At 35.4% G+C, this 20,019-nt stretch overlaps 1 protein-coding gene and 1 pseudogene across 2 annotated transcripts; both read left to right on the forward strand.

Annotated features, from left to right (window-relative positions):
- The first annotated feature begins 29 nt into the window (after positions 1-29).
- Positions 30-10,617, forward strand: LOC143625277 (uncharacterized; annotated as a pseudogene). Its single transcript, XR_013152254.1, has 8 exons — positions 30-44; positions 303-460; positions 1,078-1,246; positions 2,308-2,444; positions 2,555-3,216; positions 3,382-3,494; positions 9,097-9,352; positions 10,311-10,617. The product of XR_013152254.1 is annotated as an uncharacterized LOC143625277 (transcript).
- Positions 10,618-15,586: 4,969 nt separating this feature from the next.
- Positions 15,587-20,019, forward strand: LOC143636172 (ankyrin repeat domain-containing protein 2B-like). Its single transcript, XM_077103863.1, has 8 exons — positions 15,587-15,656; positions 16,780-16,919; positions 17,613-17,819; positions 18,309-18,457; positions 18,549-18,717; positions 19,219-19,311; positions 19,602-19,741; positions 19,829-20,019. The coding sequence occupies exons 2-8, from the start codon at positions 16,848-16,850 to the stop codon at positions 19,926-19,928; spliced, it is 930 nt and encodes a 309-aa protein (XP_076959978.1). The 5' UTR covers positions 15,587-15,656; positions 16,780-16,847; the 3' UTR covers positions 19,929-20,019.

The following is a 20,019-nucleotide window of genomic DNA, read 5'->3' on the forward strand; positions in this document are numbered from 1 at the left end:
TTCTTTAATACCTTTCATAACCAAGATTTATGCTAGCAGGATACGCAACATATATAGTAGTGATTACTTTTGTTTTTTAATTCATACACACACACATACAAAGTAGTGATTACGTCGAAACAGAAGGCAAACGGGCAACAAGTTGCGCCGCTACCCCTTTTCGAAACAGATTTTGTTTTGTATGTTGCAAAAAGATATTACAAGTTAAAATTATTTATTCATTAGGAAGTTCTTAAATTGCTACACAATCAAAAGATATTACAAGTTAAAATTATTTTTTTTTCTTTTTTTTAATCTTGAAGAGGAAGGTTGTAGGAGAAGAAGCATTTGTTCGCATTGCTCCTCGTATTTCTGGGCTAGCCGACTGGCCAACGACCCATAACCTTTTCAAAGCTCTTGCTGGTGGTCAAACAGGCATCTCATTCCATGTGTGGTCAACATATATTTATCAACTTCTCAAGTAAGCTCCATGCTACCATTTTCTTCTACAATAATGGCAATTTTGGCAATTTTCTTCCACAATGGGTCGGTTTTGGGCTCAAAATGAAACAAAAATCGAAAATTCATTTTTGGGTTTTTGAAAAACGTTCGATTTCGGTTTTTATTGGGCTTATCATTTGAGCTTGAAATTTTTAGGCCGAAAAAGACGTCCCAAAATAATGAATTTGGATTTGAAATTTTGGGCCCAAGTTATTTTGTTAGTTGAGTATTACAAATTTGTGCAAAAAAGTTTTGGCTGCTTTATTTATTTTTTTTTATAAATTACTTAGCATTCAATAATAAAGAATGTAATCTATAAGTTCAAAAAAAAAAAGTCTGTTTTCACAGGATCCGTTCGGTTCGGTTCGGTTTTTTTCCGTTGTCAGTACATGAAAAACCAAAACCGAGCCAAATTCGGGTTTTGAAAAAACATAAAACCAAACCATCAGTTTTGGGTTCGGTTATTTCGGTTTTACAGGTTGAATGGGACAATGAATGGGAGAAGTGTATTTAAAAATACATTTGAAGTTTAATAAGAAAAAATGTGTTTTGGGTCATTTTTACCAACCGTACATGACGGTTTTCCTCGTGTTGCAGAGTTTATGAAGGCCAAAAATCAAACGCTTTTGAGGAGAATCTATTTATTCCTTCTGGTGAGAGAATCTTATGCCTCGGTTCAAGCAGAAAAAGACCCGTTCTTAAATGGGAGAATAACATGGCGTGGCCCGGAAAGCTAACTTTGACCGATAAAGCACTTTACTTTCAAGTAACTAAATCTTTACAATTCAACCATGCTGAGATTGAAAAATGGGTGGCTCTGGTAGATTGGATAATGGGTCAAAATGGGTTGAGTTGGGCCAAATCGCATTACTTTTTAATCCTATCCTTTTGAGTTTTGTAAATATTGAATGTGTTAATCATAATCTCAAAAATCTACATTATTATAAGTTATTATTTGTTTAATAAAGCGAACTTTGAGGCTTTATGCGGGTCAATATGACCAGACCCGTTCGAAAACATTTTGTCTTTTTATAAAAAGTCACCAATTTTTATGCATTGAATATAACTACAAAATTTAGGTAGCGTTTGGTATGCAGGAATGACAGTAGGAATGGAAAGATTCATTACGTGGGAATGAAAAAAATGGTGTTTGGTTACTCAATGTAATGGAATCATCCGTTACACATGGAATCCCATTCCATCAAAACCATTCCTTCCTACCCTCCTTTTTTTTCATTCCATTCCTCCTTCACCCTACTTTCTCAACAACACTACCACCTAACAACCACCACCACCACTACCATTGGCACCGCCACCATCGCCACCGCCACCACCATTTTCGTCGCCGGAGCTACCACCGTCGCCATTGTAGGTTTTTTTTTGGGTTAAAAAGTATTTTGAGATATGAGTGTTTTTATTATTTCTATTTCATTTCTACAATTTTATTGGATACCAAACAATAAAAATTAATAATTGATTTCATTTCTATAGGTTAACCAAACAAGACATAGGAATGGTAATGATCCATTTCATTCCCTTGTCCATTCCATTCCTTCTCCCATTCCATTCCCCTTCATTCCATTACCTCTAACCAAACATACCCTTATTACAAAAATGACCTATTTCTTAAAAAAAAAAGGATGTAAAAACTTTTAAGTGAATTTATAAACTTTTTGACTCGTCTCTTTTTTTAGCTAAAATTTTTATCTTTATTCTTTACCCATTGTTATCAATAAAACATGACCCAAGTTGACTCCATTTTACATAAACAGGTTAATAAACCTCTCAAATTTCACACTTTCACCTTTTCACACTCTTAACTTGTAGGAAATTGGATTGAGGGGCCAACGGGATGCAATAAGACTGGATCTTAGTGGCACCGGTTCACATGTAGAGAAAGCTAGAGTTGGACCATTGGGCTCTGACCTTTTTGACTCAGCCGTTTCCATTTCTTCTGGTTCCGAGTGAGTAAGCTTCAATGATCCATCTTGACCAACCAAGATTCTTGTTTTTATTTATACTTTTCTCTAAATCTTTATAAACTCACATAAATCTATCTTGTGTTTCTTATTAGCTCTGAAAAATGGATACTTGAATTCGTTGATTTTGGAGGTGAAATGAGACGAGACGTATGGTATGCTTTCATTAAAGAAGTCATCTGTGTACACCAATTCATACAAGATTTTGGACCCAAGGAAAATGACCAATTAGTTCATAACATTTATGGCGCTAAAAAGGGAAAACAAAAGGCAATAGTTTGTGCTACTAATGGCATTGCAAGACTTCAAGCTCTACAACTCGTTAGAAAACTATTAGACGAGCCTACAAAACTTGTACAATTCTCATATTTACAAAATGCACCTTATGGTGAAATCGTCCGCCAAACATTGGCGGTCAACTTTTGGGGTGGACCGTTGACCACAAGGTTGAAGCAAGTCAACTCTGAGGTGTCAGAAGCTTACAATAATCATGTGTATGATATTGATGGAAGTGTGTATTTGAGGAGGTGGATGAGACATTCATCATGGAATTCTAATGGTTCGGTTGTGTTTTGGAAGAACTCTTATGGTGAGACAAGATCTAGTGTTGAGTAAAGATCATGTTGTTGGAGAAAAAAATTTGGTGGAAAAGGCGGCGGTTGTTTGCAAGGATAAATACAAGGTGGTTGAAAGTACACAAGCCACCATTGATGCTGCCATGATTGAAGGGATCCCTAGTAACATCGACCTTTTTAAGGTCACGCTTTTATCCTTCTTTATGGTATCAAAAGTTAGGAGTGTTATCGGTCATATTGTCAGGATGGATTATTCATGTCCTGACAATGATGATCAAATCATATTTTCCAACATATTCAAATAATTGCGGGTTAGATAATCACACAAAGTATCATATTGTTTTCAGGAGCTTGTTCTTCCTTTGACCATGGCTGCCAAGAGCTTTGAGAAACTTAGAAGATGGGAAGAACCGCTCTTGACTGCATCTTTTCTTGCATTTATTTATGCAATCATCTTCAGGTAAACTAGATCTTTTTTTTTAAATGGGTTGTTTTAACACCCATTGATGACTAATGGGTATTTTTTGTTTAAATTTGGTTTATGGGATACAACTTGATTTTTAGAAAAATATACATCGAAGTGTAGAACAATAAAACAAAACTGTGCATTTTGAATTTTTTGAAATATCCTCCTCCTCCTCCTCATCATCATCAACTTAAGTTCTTAAGAAAGAACTTAAGAACTCAGGTGTGAGAACTCAAGAACACTCAAGAACTCAATAGAGAACTAGAGAGAAGATATAAGAAAGATGTTTTTATTTCTTTCAAGGGATGGTTTACAAGTGAGGGGAAGCCTTCCTTTTATAGGCAAGGAACTGCTACCTTACCTCATAAAAAGACACAAGGCCCATACCTATTGATTAAGGGCCATACTTTATGACATAAGCCATGACATCACATGGATTAATCCTAACTAACCACCTTAAGAGTGATTAGGCTTAAACATCACACTTAATACATAATTAAGACAATATTATACAAGACACACATTTATTAATGACTTCTTCCATGGATTAAGACTACTTCCATCTTGAATCTGGATGCAATGGATCATCTTCGTATGGGTCGTGGTAGTCTTCTCTGGGATCATATTCTTCTGTTGGGTCTAGGTTTGATGTTGGGGAACGGGCTCTGTTGTCTGGTTCATGATAGAACCTTTCATCTTCTAGCTCTTCGTATTCTTCTTCATTGAGGGCAACAATGTGGGTGTGGATATATTCAAAATGTGTTCTTTTCCACAACTTTATGTAAGGATGATCAATACCCCAGATTTTTATGTTTTCTCTGATGTTAGGGCTAAGTTTCCTTATATCCACTCCATTTGCACGTCCTAGACATTCTCTTAGTTTCATCCACTCGTCTGGGAAATTCCTTCTGAACCCTATGGATGCTGGATTTATGTTATAAGAACTGTGAAGGAAGGTACACGGCGAATGGTAGATGGCTGCTTGATCCCTGTTGATTGTTGATGCTGGTATGAAATTTCCCAGCCTCCTGAAATACCAGACACTGTATTTGAGTCGGAAATTGGTTATATAACCAATCCATTGATGGATTGGTAAGAACCATTGGAGGAGAGTAAGGGTATGTTTCTTCTCTGCTGGTACATCTCCAAATTGACAGTTTAGTAAGTATAAGTAGAGTTCTTCATTGTCAAAGGATATAGCGATGTAGAATGATTCAAACAAGTACCAGAAGAAAGAGCTTCTTTGGGGAGGTTAAGCAAGTTTGCAAAGTGAAAAACGTTTAGGAAAGGATAATCTGGGTGGAATTTTATCCCTTCTAAAACTGTTGCATGATTTTTCAGTAGGATTGTAGTGAACGTCTTGTAATTTAGCTTAGATCTTTCTTTGAACGTTAGATCTGCGATTACTTCAACGATTTCTTCCGGTACGTCTTTCTGCTTGAACTCTTCTTGGATTTCTTTCTTGTCTGTGGTGGTGGAGGAGCTGGCTTCGGCCATCATGTAGATGGTGGGTAAGAAATGGTTGTGCTGTTTGCTGTGCTGATCCTTTTTGGGTTTTTGGTATTTATAGACTCGTGGCCATAGTTGCATATCTTTCTTAAGAATATTATTTTCTTTGCTGATGTGGACGACTGTAAATGAATACTGAGAGAACCAGCTAGCCCATTGTAGCAACTGTTCCTTGGGAAGGGCTTTTTTTTTTACTGTAACAATTGTTCATCTGAAAAAGATAACATATCTAATTCAATCAAAAAGCTGTGACCATTGAGATGAATATGGAACTCTTCTAATCCTTTTTTGACCGTCAAGATATTCTTTATCGTGGAGTGGTAACTTTTTTCTAACATTTCAAACGCGCCACTCTTGTATCCACATCTTTTCCTGATACCTTTGTCGTCTTGCACAACTAGAGCTACTACCCAATACTCATTACTAGCTTCAGACTAAAGGATTCTTTTGTCAGTTTGCGTTGGAATCTTTAAAGTTGGCATCTTATCAACTGACTTTTGTTTTTCTTTTCTTTTTCCAGCCTGTGCTTGCTTTTCAGGCCACTTAATTGGATTCTCATTTGCTATGGGGGACCAGGATACTGTTTGTTTTGATAATGCTGACAGGGAAATGGGGACATGGTGTTCTTCCTGGTTGTCCTTGTGGTGGGAAGAGTGTGGGTTTTCATGGAGATTAGGGGTTGTGGTGTACGAATTAATATGGTTTTTCCACTTAATACCACTGTAACCAAAAAAGCTCATTTCTAGTAGCTGGAAAATAATATCCCATCCAAGTAGAAGGTCTCTACCATTGAGGCTAGATCCCAGAAACTGATGTCTGATAACGCACTTGGGAAAAAGTCGAATGTATATTGGCTTGTTGATTTTGTCAATGGAGAATGTCTGGCCATTGGCAGTTATAAAAAATTGTTTGTGGAGGCGCCAATAACTGGGGGGTAGAATACTTGGATTTAGGACTGATCTGTGTGAACCAGAATCCAATAATGCAATTATTGGGATAGGGTTTGTGTACTGGTTGAGCAATAGATCAAACTTGACTAGAGGTTCTGGAATCATAGGACCTGAATGCAACCCTATAGCTTTTGCAAAAACATTGGACGAACATCACTGTTTTGGCTGTCTGTATCTGAATCGTCTGCTTCTGTTTCATCATCCGTATCAGAATAGCATATTGAACATATTGCTTTGTCTCCTGGTTCATCATCAAGTGAGTACAGTGACTCTGAATCCGAGATATCGACTTTTTCTATCTGGTTTATTGTCTTGAGTAAGGCCTGAGTTTTCTTCTCATTTTTGCAATCCCGTGCAAAATGGCCTTTCTGGTTGCAAATGCAGACAGGTAGCACCTGTCTGTGCTTTTTCCTCTAAAGGATTTCTTCCTTAGGAACTTCCACTTCTTATTCGAAAATCTTCTTCTTGATGAATAATGCTTGTTGTGTCTCTTCGGGAAGTGGGATTTTTTCGAACAGCTGCAGGACGACTCATCTTTGCACTTGATCTTTAGATGACTATCGTTGCATGCTGAGCCAAGACGACTGCTCGTCTTTTCGTAATCACTTAGGAATCTTTTCTGGTTACAAAGCTTAGCTAGAGCATTTGTAATGAGCTGATATAGCTCTCCTAGTGATGCCTATGCGCACGTCACGTTTCTGCTTTACAGAGTTCTAAATGCTTCATTACAGCGGGATTCTGGAAAGGATTGTAGAAAGATCTGTTTGAGATTGGCTTCGTCTACGCCATTAAGACAGTAAAACCGTTCAGACATACGGTTATAATGCTTTGGCTCAGCATGCAACGACAGTCATCTAAAGATCAAGTGCAAAGATGAGTCGTCCTGCAGCTGTTCGAAAAAATCCCACTTCCCGAAGAGACACAACAAGCATTATTCATCAAGAAGAAGATTTTCGAATAAGGAGTGGAAGTTCCTAAGGAAGAAATCCTTTAGAGGAAAAAGCACAAAAGCACAGACAGGTGCTACATTTGCAACCAGAAAAGCCATTTTGCGTGGGATTGCAAAATGAGAAGAAAACTCAGGCCCTACTCCAGATAGAAAAAGTCGATATCTCGGATTTAGAGTCACTGTACTCACTTGATGATGAACCAGGAGACAAAGCAATACGTTCGATATGCTATTCTGATACGGATGATGAAACAGAAGCAGACGATTCAGATACAGACAGCCAAACCAATGATGTTCGTCCAATGTTTATGGCAAAAGCTATAGGGTTGCATTCAGGTCTTATGATTCCAGAACCTCTAGTCAAGTTTGATCTATTGCTCAACCAGTACACAAACCCTATCCCAATAATTGTATTATTCGATTCTGGTTCACACAGATCAGTCCTAAATCCAAGTATTCTACCCCCAAGTTATTGACGCCCCCACAAACAATTTTTTATAACTGCCAATGGCCAGACATTCTCCATTGACAAAATCAGCAAGCCAATATACATTCGACTATTTCCCAAGTGCGTTATCAGACATCAGTTTCTGGGATCTAGCCTCCATGGTAGAGACCTTCTACTTGGATGGGATATTATTTTCCAGCTACCAGAAATGAGCTTTTTTTGTTACAGTGGTATTAAGTGGAAAAACCATATTAATTCATACACCACAACCCCTAATCTCCATGAAAACCCACACTCTTCCCACCACAAGGAAGAACACTATGTCCCCATTTCCCTGTCAGCATTATCAAAACAAACAGTATCCTAGTCCCCCATAGCAAATGAGAATCCAATTAAGTGGCCTGAAAAGCAAGCATAGGCTGGAAAAAGAAAAGAGAAACAAAAGTCAGTTGATAAGATTCCAAAGCAAACTGACAAAAGAATCCTTCAGTCTGAAGTTAGTATTGGGCAGTAGCTCTAGTTGTAGAAGACGACAAAGGTATCAAGAAAAGATGTGGATACAAGAGTGGCGCGTTTGAAATGTCAGAAAAAAGTTACCACTCCACGATAAAGAATATCTTGACGGTCAAAAAAGGATTAGAAGAGTTCCATATTCATCTCAATGGTCACAGCTTTTTGATTGAATTAGATATGTTATCTTTTTCAGATGAGCAATTGTTATAGTCCAAGAAAAAAGCCCTTCCCAAGGAACAGTTGCTACAATGGGCTAGCTGGTTCTCTCAGTATTCCTTTTCAGTCGTTCCTACAGTCCTTTCCAGAATCCCTCTGTAATGAAGCATTTAGAACTCTGGAAAGCAGAAACGTGACGTGCGCACAGGCATCACTAGGAGAGCTATATCAGCTCATTACAAATGCTCTAGCCAAGCTTTGTAACCAGAAAAGATTCCTAAGTGATTACGAAAAGACGAGCAGTCGTCTTGGCTCAGCATGCAACGATAGTCATCTAAAGATCAAGTGCAAAGATGAGTCGTCCTGCAGCTGTTCGAAAAAATCCCACTTCCCGAAGAGACAACAAGCATTATTCATCAAGATGAAGATTTTCGAATAAGAAGTGGAAGTTCCTAAGGAAGAAATCCTTTAGAGGAAAAAGCACAGACAGGTGCTACATTTGCAATCCTCCTCCTCTTCTGAGGAGGGTAAGATTTAGACAGCCTTACTTCTACCCCTTAGGAATAGAGAGGTTGCTTACGGTGAGATCCCCGGCCCGATAGTAGTGTTGCATCAAGCCTTGGACATAAGACACATAACACTCAACCATCGGCACGCCAGCCGATTGGTGCATGTACCCTTGTCTTTCGGCTATCAATGCCACCACATGATGCCTGATTAACCTTCCGCCACTTTTAATGTTATTTTCACGAGATTAGTAAAATAACGTCAAAATTAGTGCAATTTCACTTTTGCCCACCCGAGGGTTTACACATATATACATCATATGCGCGCACCGCAAGTAGGGCGCAAAAAAAAATCAACTAATACTTGAATCATTTTCAAACATAAAAAAATTATCATTGGATTTTAAAAGTTAAAACTACCTATTTTTTATATAAAGAAAATCGGTAACCTAAGCTTAAGGTTCTTCCTTGATTTACTTAAAACATCTAAAACAACCCACTAAACACATAGACTGATTAAATAAGCTCATTTTGCAACTTATGATGTCTATCTTCTGGTGTTTAGAAACTTGCTATCATACGTGTTCCCGACAACGTTAATGGCATCAGCAGCTTTTATGTTGGTAGTTAAAGGGTTGAGGGAACAGGGCCGCTTTGGAAGATATTTTGGTAAAGTTACCATACATGATCAACCATCATCGAATACAATCGAGAAGATCATAGCTGTAAAAGAAGCCATGCGTGATTTAGAGAAGTATATGCAGACCGTTAATGGTTCCCTTCTAAAAATCCGTACGATTCTTCTTGCGGGCCAACCACAGGTAGGGATGTGCACTTCTTAAATGACAATCTTAGAGGTGTGCATGAAACCGAAAAGACCAAACTAAAATAACCGAACCCAAACAAAAGCCAACGGTTTGGGTTTATGTTTCTGTAAAAGCCGAAGTTTCTGTTTGGTTGAGCGAACCGAATTTATGGATTTTCATTTTTCATTTTGGATTTTAAGTAATTTAAAATTATTCAATAAATAGTGTAACCCAAATATTTTTGCGCAAATGTATAATAACCAGTTAATTTTAGTTAATAGAAATATTTAGGCCCAAAATCATTACTTTCGGTCAACTTCTTTTTTTCGGCCCAAAAATTTCAAGCCCAAATGGCAAAACTGAAAAAAATGAAACTGAATGCAAAGCGAAAACTGAAACCGAACGTTTTTCAAAAACTCAAAAACTGAGGTTTTGGTTTTTAGTTTGGTTTGAGTCCAAAACTGACTCAAAAACACGAACCTGACATGACATTCGTGGGCCTGGGTTTAGGCTAAACGGGTTTGGGTCATTTGCAGGTCGAACCCGCTAGCATGTTTTGCTAAACGTGCCATGCTTGGGTTGACCTGATTATTTAGAAAAGGTGTGTTTTGTGACTTAAACTGATCGGGTATTTTTATGCCAATATTTAAAAGCTAAAACGTAAAAGAAAAAGCGAAATCCTTTTTATAGTTTAAACATAATTAATTATCTACATTTGTATTTTTGGTTTTAAAATTTGTAATTTGGAGTAATAAGTTGCAAAAAGCTAATAAAAAATATCAGGTTAAACTCATGTCGTGGTCGGGTTCATGTGTCTGACAAGATTTCCGGGTTCATGTCGTGATTGTGTTCACGTGTCTAACTGATTATCTCAATCTTTATACAAATGAACAAGCATATTCCGCTTCTAGTTATTTGATTATCTAAGGTCCAAATAATCACTTTATTGGATAACTGTTTGAAATATTTGCAGATAACTACCGAGGTCGCCATGGTGCTCTTGTTTGGCTCTGCTATTCTCCTCATCATCCCTTTCAAGTATATTCTTTCTTTTTTCATATTTGATCTTTTCACACGTGAACTTGAGTTCAGGAAGGAAACAGTTAAGAAGTTCATGAGGTTTTTAAGTGACCGTTGGGACACTGTTCCCGCTACACCTGTTTCTGTCTTGCCATTCAAGTCTGACACCATGAATCTGAAGAAGGAAAGAAATAATTTGCTTAATGTAGAAAGAACTAAGAGAAAACAATAAGTTTAGTTGTGTTAGTTTGATTAAATCATTTGAATATAATATTGTTATGAGTAGTTTGTATAGTTTTTGGTTGTGTCATTATGATTCAGATATATTTAATTAACTACTAAAGCAACCATTTGATAGTATGGCTGTATAAATAGCTCGTGGCTCGAAGCTAGGTTCCATTTGTAAATGAGCTAAGCTCGAGCTAAGGTTGGCTCGCTCGTTTTAGATCCAACTTTTAATAATTTTTAGCACAAATAAAATCCGTTCGATCTTTTAAGTCTCGTCTCTATAATTATGTGGTCCGCTTTGCATCAACATATTTTCTTTATTGTAAGTTCTAATAATCCTGACCCAAGCCAACTCAGTTTAGAAATTTTAGCCGAGCTCATGCTGAGTTTGGCTTGCGAACAAACCTATTTGATAGTTCACACAGTTTTATTCGTTATCTTTAATCGGAATCCTTGCATTATCGTAACACCACATATGGTATTCCTAGCTCATGTGAATCCTATATGGTTAAACCATGAGTAGCGGGTAGACCATTCGTGAGGAGGCATCTACCTATAATATTGAAACAATGTCATTCTTTCACATGTCATTCAAGTAGGATGCTAACTAATACTATTACTATTTATAAAATTACTAACAAAGTTACAAATGTAACTTTAAATGTTGTATAAAATGAGGTTTTTAGCTATTTGTGAATTATCAAATTTTATTTATCATTATTTATATCTTATGAATCCATAAGGTATGTTATTACGTATATTATTAAATTTGACTCTTTTGTTGTTTTTTTAACCACCCGTGTATTACACGGGCTAGTATATATTCAATCTTTAAAGGGATAAGGTATAGATCAATGGATATATTAGAGGGAAAATGCCGAAAATAAGTGTTTATGAAAACAAATTTCAAGTTTTAGGTGTCATTTGCAAGAAATTCCAGAAATATGTATTATAAACTAATCGCGACAAGTAGTTTGTAGAACCAATTAAAACTTGCCACATATCCTTAAACTAACCATAACGAGCACGTTCACTAATAATTTACTCATTACGACTAAATAAGTTTCATGTCTCGTAATCAACGCCCACAAGTAATTCATAAATCATTTAGTCGCGACGAGTAGATTGTAAGGTTAAAATAGTCACTACGAGTTAATTATTATTAAACTACTCGTGTAAGGAATGTAAACTGGATAAACTAATAGTCGCGACTAAAGAACTTATGAGTTACTCGTGGGTGTTGATTACACCACACAAAACTTATTTAGTCGTGAAGAGTAAATGACTAGTGAACCTGCTCGTTACAGTTAGTTTAAGGGCACGTGACAAGTTTTAATTGATTCTACAAACTACTCGTGTGTTATCAAAATATACTTGTCACAACTAGTTTATAATACCTGTTTCTGAAATTTCTTACAAATGACACCTAAAACTTTGTTTTCATAAACGCTCATTTTCGGAATCTATAATAATATATATAAACAAAGACCCTAAAATCCTACGTGTCGCGATGTGGTCGCTCCCCCTTTTATGAAAGCCACCAGATTGCTTGACTTTTAAATGGAGGCCTCTCATTGATTTAACCCAAATTCATGGGTATGGGTCTTACCAAAACCAAATAGCTCTTAAATGGGTTATAACATCTCATTAAATTAAAAATTAACCTTACCAATTATTTGATATGAAAATCCTATAAAATAGGGATATACGAAAATTTAATATCCAATTTAAAAAGAAAAATATATTATTTATAATTAATAAGCAATTTTATAGTAAAAAACATAAGAGGGTCATGGGTCACAAACTCCATATATCTTTTAAATGAGTTATACATATCATTTATTTATGAAACATTTTCATCATCAAACCCTTGTTATTATATTATTAACTTTCTTACAATAAAGAAAATTAAAATTCAAAAAATAAATATTAAAAAACAAAAAATGTAAAATAACCATTCTCTTAAGCCATAAGATTACTTTATTTGTAAATGAAGATTTCTCACGCATTTGACCCGAATTCACGAGTAAAGGTCTCACCAAACCCAGATAGCTCTTAAACGGTTTATAACATCTCACTATATTAAAAATTAATCACATCAAATATTTGATATGAAAATCCTATAAAATAGGGATATACTAAAAATTAATATCCTATTTTATTTTAAAAAAGATATTATTTATAATTAAGAAACAATTTTATAATAAAGAAAATAAACGGGTAATGGGTATTACCAAACCCAGATAGCTTTTAAACCGGATTATAACATATCATTTATTTGTGAAACCATTTTATAATCAAACCCCAAGTATATTAATTATTATTTTTCTTACAATAAATAAAATTAAAATCCAAATATAAATATTTTTTAAAAAAGGACCACCTGATCACCTTCATTATCATGTCTTTTGGATTACATCGAAACACAAGACAAGCGGGCAACAAGCTGCGCCGCTACCCCTTTTTGAATCGCAAAACTCAATCTTTAGAAGATACTTTGATTAATTTGATAAACCCTTAAAATTTACTAGTCAAACTACCGGTGGATAAAGTAACCAATCCACGAGATAAACTAAATGATGGATTAGAGAAACTAATCAATTAAAAAATACACATCTTGGTTTGAGTCGATTATTATAATGATTTGGTTCTTTGCTTTCAATCAACATTAAAAGTAGAGGTGCACAATCAGGTTTTTCTAATGTCCGGTTCGGGTGTCAAACTGGGTTCGGGTATGATTGGATATTGGAAAATCGGGTATTATCAATACCTGAGTCAGGTTCGGGTCCGGGTATGTTTTTAAAAATCATACCCTATGCATCGGGTTGGGTCAGGTATAGAACCGCGTATTCTAAAACTTGGTATTCGAATATCCTATTCTCGGGCCTTTTCCCGGCTATCTTTCGAGTATAGATTGGGTGTTTTAAAGAGCTGCACTTTATTTTTTTTGTATTTGTCGAGTAATTTCGGATATAAATTGGGTATTTGAAAATCACTGTTTTGGGTATTGAAAAAACTTAGTTCCGGTTTTCAGGTATTACTGGGTACAAATCGGGTCCGGTTTCGAGTACAAGTTTTGGTACTAAAATGCATATCCTATCCGTACATTACGGGTAGGATCAGGTACCAGTTTTGGTACTAAAATGCAAATCCTATCCGTACATTACGAGTAGGATTGGGTACTAGTTCGGGTAGTAAAAACCTAGGTATAAAAAAACTAGTTCTTGGTTTTTTTTCCGGTCCGGTTCCAACTTTGGCTTTTTGTACACCTCTAATTAAAAGTATTTTTTTTTTGGTTTTAATTATTTAATTATAGTTAATAGCCATTTTTGTCCCTGTGGTTTGCTACTTTCGCCACTTCAGTCCAAAGTTTGAAATTTTGTCAATTTAGTCCTTATAGTTTTAAACATTAGCCAATTACGTCCCCCCGTCTAACAGCATCCAACTATACCGTTAGTTTTAGGGGTATTTTTGTCTTTCTCCTATTTACATTTAGTTAATGGTCAGTTTCGTCCCTGTGGTTTGATACTTTTACTAATTCAGTCCAAAGTTTGAAATTTGTCAATTTTATGTTTAATTTATTTAGTTTTTTTTTGCTACTTCAGTCCATGATAGAATTCATTGGTAAAGTGGTCAGGGTAATTCCCTAAAACCGAACTATACCGAAAAAGCTAAAATCGTTTCTCTGATTAATGCATAATAGTTAGGGTTTAGAGATTAACATATCGTAGCAAACATCTGGGTCGAAATCAACATCAGGAGGTTGAATATCCCGCATTTCCATGTTTGCTCAAGAAATCGATGCACTAAATCGCATGTGTGTTCTTCAAATCGTGGTATTGTTCTTGAATTTGTCGAATTCAACCCTAGAATTGTAGTCGATATGAAGAATTCAAGAACAACACCACGATTTGAAGAACACACATGCGATCTAGTGTATCGATTTCTTGAGCAAACATGGAAATGCGGGATATTCGACCTTCTGATGTGATTTTGACCAAGATGTTTGCTACAATATGTTAATCTCTAAACCGTAACTATTTTAGTTACGGTTTGAAACGATTTTAGTTTTATCGGTATAGTACGGTTTTAGGGAATTACCTTGACCACTTTACCAATGAATTCCACCATGGGGGAGAGTTTAGAAAATGTCTAGAAACTAAATACGAGGGGGGTATGATTATTGTTATCGACATAGTAAACGTAAACCTGTTTTGGTCGATGCACGATAGTTTTGGGCTTGGCTTATGCTCTTAAGGGCTATAGACAAAAAAAAAACTGAATAAATTAAACATAAAATTGAAAAATTTTCAAACTTAGGACTGAAGTAGCAAAAGTATCAAACCACAGGGATGAAGCTGGCCATTAACTAAACATAAACAGAAGAAAGACAAAAATACCCCTTAAACTAACGGCATAGTTTTAGACTAGAGGACGTAATTGGCTAATATTTAAAACTATAAGAACTAAATTGATAAAATTTCAAACTTTGGACTGAAGTAGCAAAAGTAGCAAACCAAAGAGATGAAAATGGACATTAACTCATTTAATTAGTTCAGTAAACAATTAAAAAAAAACATTGTCATTGGACTTATCTCTAGGCCCAATGATGTGGCCCACGCCTTCACACCATCTATATACTCTTTCTTCCCTCAGTATTATTATTATTATTATTATCACAAGAGAAACTCACATTTATCGATCTACCATCACCATTATCTTATTATTATTATTATTATTATTATTATTATTATTATTATTATTATTGTTTTCATCACTTCAATCATCGATATGTCCAAGGTAAACCTATAATAATTTCTTCTTATTGATTTTAATTTTATGATTGTGACCGCTTTATCCTAATTCTCGCCGGTTGATTCGTGTAGGTTTAGCTCGTATTTACTAATTAGGGTTTCTGAATTTAACAATTTCAAATCTTGATCTGTAGAACTGTGAATTGACTTTTGTTAGGGTTTGGTGTTGGTTATTGATTCGGATTGTTGTGTGTTTTGTTAGGTGAATGAGAAAGATGCTCCTGCAGCTGCTGCTGTCAAACCCGAGACCTCCGGCGGTATGTGTTCGATTATTATCTTATGTTACTTAGTGGTGAAGATGAGCCTTATGAATAATTTTGATTGATTGATGATATGTTTGTTAGTTTGTTTGTTTGTTGTAATTAAATTAGTTTTTATCTTTTGAAATTATGTGTTTATTTGAGAATTAATAGTGTGTTGAGCTCTTATGAAGTTATGAAGGTTGAGTTTGCTTTCATGGAGATTATGATTTATAATATGAGAACATACTAGTACGAAAGTGGAATGAATATTCTTTTTTTTTTTTCTTTTTTGCTTTTTTGATACTTTGAGTGTGCAAGAGGGGAAAGAGCTTAAAGAGGCAAAACATTCTTTTTCTTTTTTTTTAGGAATTTGACAAAGAAAGTCGGAAGGTATCATACGACATCAGTGTTGTAGAACTTGGTAGGCGCTAGTCGGCTGGTGGGGTACTTGCTAGTGATAAATCGGATCGGAATTTTTATGTAATTTGCAGTTGCAAAAAATGCATATCACACTTTTTTATATGTATTTTTTTAGTAGACATGTTTTAACCCATGTTCGACCCGTTGACCAAAAATGCCAGAATTTATAGGGTTTGGCGAGAATTAGGGACGGGTTTGACCGAGTTTGACCAATTAGTGATTAGTGTTGTCGATTAGCTAAAATTGCATTGGCAAGGAAGTGATTAGCAACTAGTTTAATACATTAATAGTGATTTTTGCAACACTGTATAGCATGTTGTTCTACCTCCCATGATCATAGTCAAACTTCAAAAACTAAAAAATATATATTATTAGAAAATTGGTCAAAAGAAATTAAATATCATATAGATATTCATCTTTATTCTTAATGCTCAGAATTTTCAATGATAACATAAAGAATAGCGGTTGATCTGATGAATTCATCTTATGTGGTTTTGATTCCATAGTTAATGGATATTGTTAAGTAGCTATATCATAGTATTAGTCTACTTTAACCTAATAGCTTACTTAACTTTGTTATTATTGATATCTTGATTTGAGTTTCTTTTTTTTCTTAAAAATACCTTTTTGAACCGTTGAGAATATGGAAGTGTGATTTGAAGCACGATTCATAAAGAATATTCATAGAGTTTTAAACATGTTTTTTTTTGTTATACAGAAGAGAAAACTGAGACAGCCACAAAGAAAACTTCCTCAGAATCAAGCTCCACGCCACCTGTACCTCCAATGGGCTCCATCCCTGGAGCTGGTTTTCCTGGAAATCCTTTTGACTTCTCATCTATGGCTGGTCTACTTAATGTATATACCATTCTTTCATTCTCATAGATTACTTAATAATAGTTTATATGTGTGGGTGTGTACAGTAGGGCTGAGCATGGGTTGGCTCGATTATTGGTCAAATCCAAACTTATATAACCGTTGCTTTGTATTTTATTTTCATAGCTATATTGTTTCTGTTACAAACGGTTTTCTTTTTTTCGACTATGCCAGTTTTGGGCCTGGGTCAATTCAAGCCCATTTCAGTTAATAAGTCAAAAAGGCAGCAAACATGTTAATTTATAAAGGAGAAACTAAGCAATATATCGTTTGTGAAAAAAATTGCAATTAAACTTTCCTAGCATATAATATATTTTTCAAAATTGGTTTGTTTATCTCAGTTTTGGTTTTTTTAATCTTTCGGTTATGGTTCAATTGTTTGTTTTTTTAACCCTAGACTGTACACTCACATACACACATAGATGCATGTATCATGTTGGGCATTAATTGAAGTGAAAATATATGCAATCAACACTCACACGGTTGACGGTTCCTTCACATAAAAGTCGTGCTGCATTTTATTGAATTTGCTGTATCATGTTGTTCATATGAAACTTACCTTTATAATGAAATTAAAAGAATCTAATGTACAAGTAACATAGCCATATGCACTGGCAATCCTACACCTAACCCACATTGAAGTTTTGATTTTTTCCATTTTTGTTGCGGCTACAGGATCCAAGCATCAAGGAATTAGCCGAACAAATCGCAAAAGACCCGTCATTCAACCAAATGGCCGAGCAACTCCAACAAACTTTTCATGGTGCTAATGACGGTATTCCCCAGTTTGACACACAGCAATATTATTCCACCATGCAGCAGGTCATGCAAAATCCACAATTCATGAACATGGCTGAACGCCTTGGCAGTGCCATGATGCAGGTATTGCTGTTGTCGTTGTCGTTGTTGTTGTTAGGGTAATTTACAGTTTTCGTCATTTATGTATAGGGTAACTTGCAGATCATGCCCTTTTAATTCAACAACTATCAAAATACTTCCCTATTCCCTAAAGTTCAGTTGCTGTAATGCATTAAGTCCTATTCACTAACTTAGTAACTTGTGTTAACCTTTTCTGCTAGCTTTTTAAAAATGACCATTATCCTTTACAACTGAAGGACAAAATACGTAATTTTCACAAGATTAACACAAGTTACTGAAAAGTTTGTATTGTATTACAACATAAGAACTTTAGGGATGATTTTCTTGATTTTTATTGAAGTTGAAAGAACATGATCTGCATGTTACCCTATACATAAAGGACAAAAGCTGTAAATTACTCTTATTTTTATCATTATTGTTATACTTGTTTATTCTTTTTTAACAATTTAATGATTTTACGCGATTTGACTAACAAAAGCATTTTATTTGCAGGATCCATCAATGTCTCAGATGCTTGAAAGTTTATCAAACCCAGCTCAAAAGGACCAGCTTGAAGAACGCATGGCGCGCATCAAAGAAGATCCATCTTTGAAACCGATCTTAGAAGAGATAGAATCTGGTGGTCCAACAGCAATGATGAAGTAAGTTCTTTTTGTGTGGGTGAATGGTGACTTATGAATTATTATATATATTCTGAAATATAATATTATATATTAATCCACCACAAATCAGGTACTGGAATGATCCAGATGTTCTAAAGAAACTGGGTGAAGCAATGGGCCTTGCAGCCACTGAAGATGCTACTGCTTCCACTGTGAATCCAGTTGCAGATGAAGCTGAAGAAGATGCAAATGAGGATGAATCTATCGTTCACCAAACTGCTAGTATTGGTGATGTTGAGGTAGGTCATCCATAAGTAAGCCTGGAAAAACAGGCAGGTCGGGTCAAAACGTGTTTGGGTCGAAATGGGCAAGAGTATTTATTTCCTTTTCTAACTTGTGTGCCATCATTATACAATCAATTCTGAGCCACCTCTTCCAAGGGTGGATTTTTTACATTTTATCTACTTTGCTTCCAAATTACCTCATTATAACCAAGTACTTTCTTAGCTTTTAACCGATGTGGCAAAATGGATGGGTGGGTTGGATAACGGGCAGTTTTTTTGGTACAGGTTGAAATGGGCCGGTAGGCATTTTTGCCCACAATGTTTAAGGTGTTTTTGTCCACAAATGCTTAATTTTTTTAATTTAAATTTATGCGCATATTAAAATCATATTATTTAATCTACTTTTTGAGTAAATAGTTTTATGTATTAAAAATACATTTTAGTGATTTTTGAACACTAAACTTATTACTTTTTAGTGAAAAATTGTTGTTTATTGACGGTTTTATAAATAACTAGGGTTTGAAGGCGGCTTTAGAGTCTGGAGCCAATAAAGATGAAGAAGACTCAGAGGGAAGGACAGCATTGCATTTTGCTTGTGGATATGGCAAGGTAAGGTTTTGTGACGAAACGGGCAGATTGGGTAGTGGGTCAAAACAGGTGATTTTGTGGTACAGGTTGACCCGAAACACTTCTTGTCCACTAGCAGAGTACAAGACGCATATTACTACACTATTAATTTACTTTATTTGCATAAAAAGATTTACAAGGTTCTATGCTTTTAAGTTACGCTCTGAACGAATTTCTGCATGTTCTCTCTTAAGCCAAAATCTTTGATTACCATTAGAGATATAAAAAACTTAACTGAAATCGACCTGTAATGGATTTAACTCTGATCGTAGTTGAAATGTGCTCAAGTTCTTCTTGAAGCCGGGGCAAAAGTGGATGCATTAGACAAGAACAAGAACACAGCTCTCCATTATGCAGCCGGTTATGGCAGGAAAGAGTGCGTGGCCCTTTTGCTTGACAACGGTGCAGCCGTGTAAGCTTACTGAACCATCTGCATAATTAATAATTATTTAATCTTGATTTCAATTTGAATTTAAAAATTATATTTTTTTGGATTTAGTACACTGCAAAACATGGATGGAAAAACACCTATTGATGTTGCTAAGCTGAACAACCATCATGATGTACTGAAGCTGCTGGAGAAGGATGCTTTCCTATAAGAAGATAGGCAGCCTAAATGTATACTTTGCAATGCTTCTTATTTGTTTTGTTGCAATTTTCTAGTCAAATTACATAATTGACCTCGTCGTC

This window comes from Bidens hawaiensis, unplaced genomic scaffold (assembly GCF_021521415.1).
Source record: "Bidens hawaiensis isolate Kalapana, Puna unplaced genomic scaffold, B.hawaiensis_p1.1 tig00000055_1, whole genome shotgun sequence".
NCBI lineage: Eukaryota > Viridiplantae > Streptophyta > Magnoliopsida > Asterales > Asteraceae > Bidens > Bidens hawaiensis.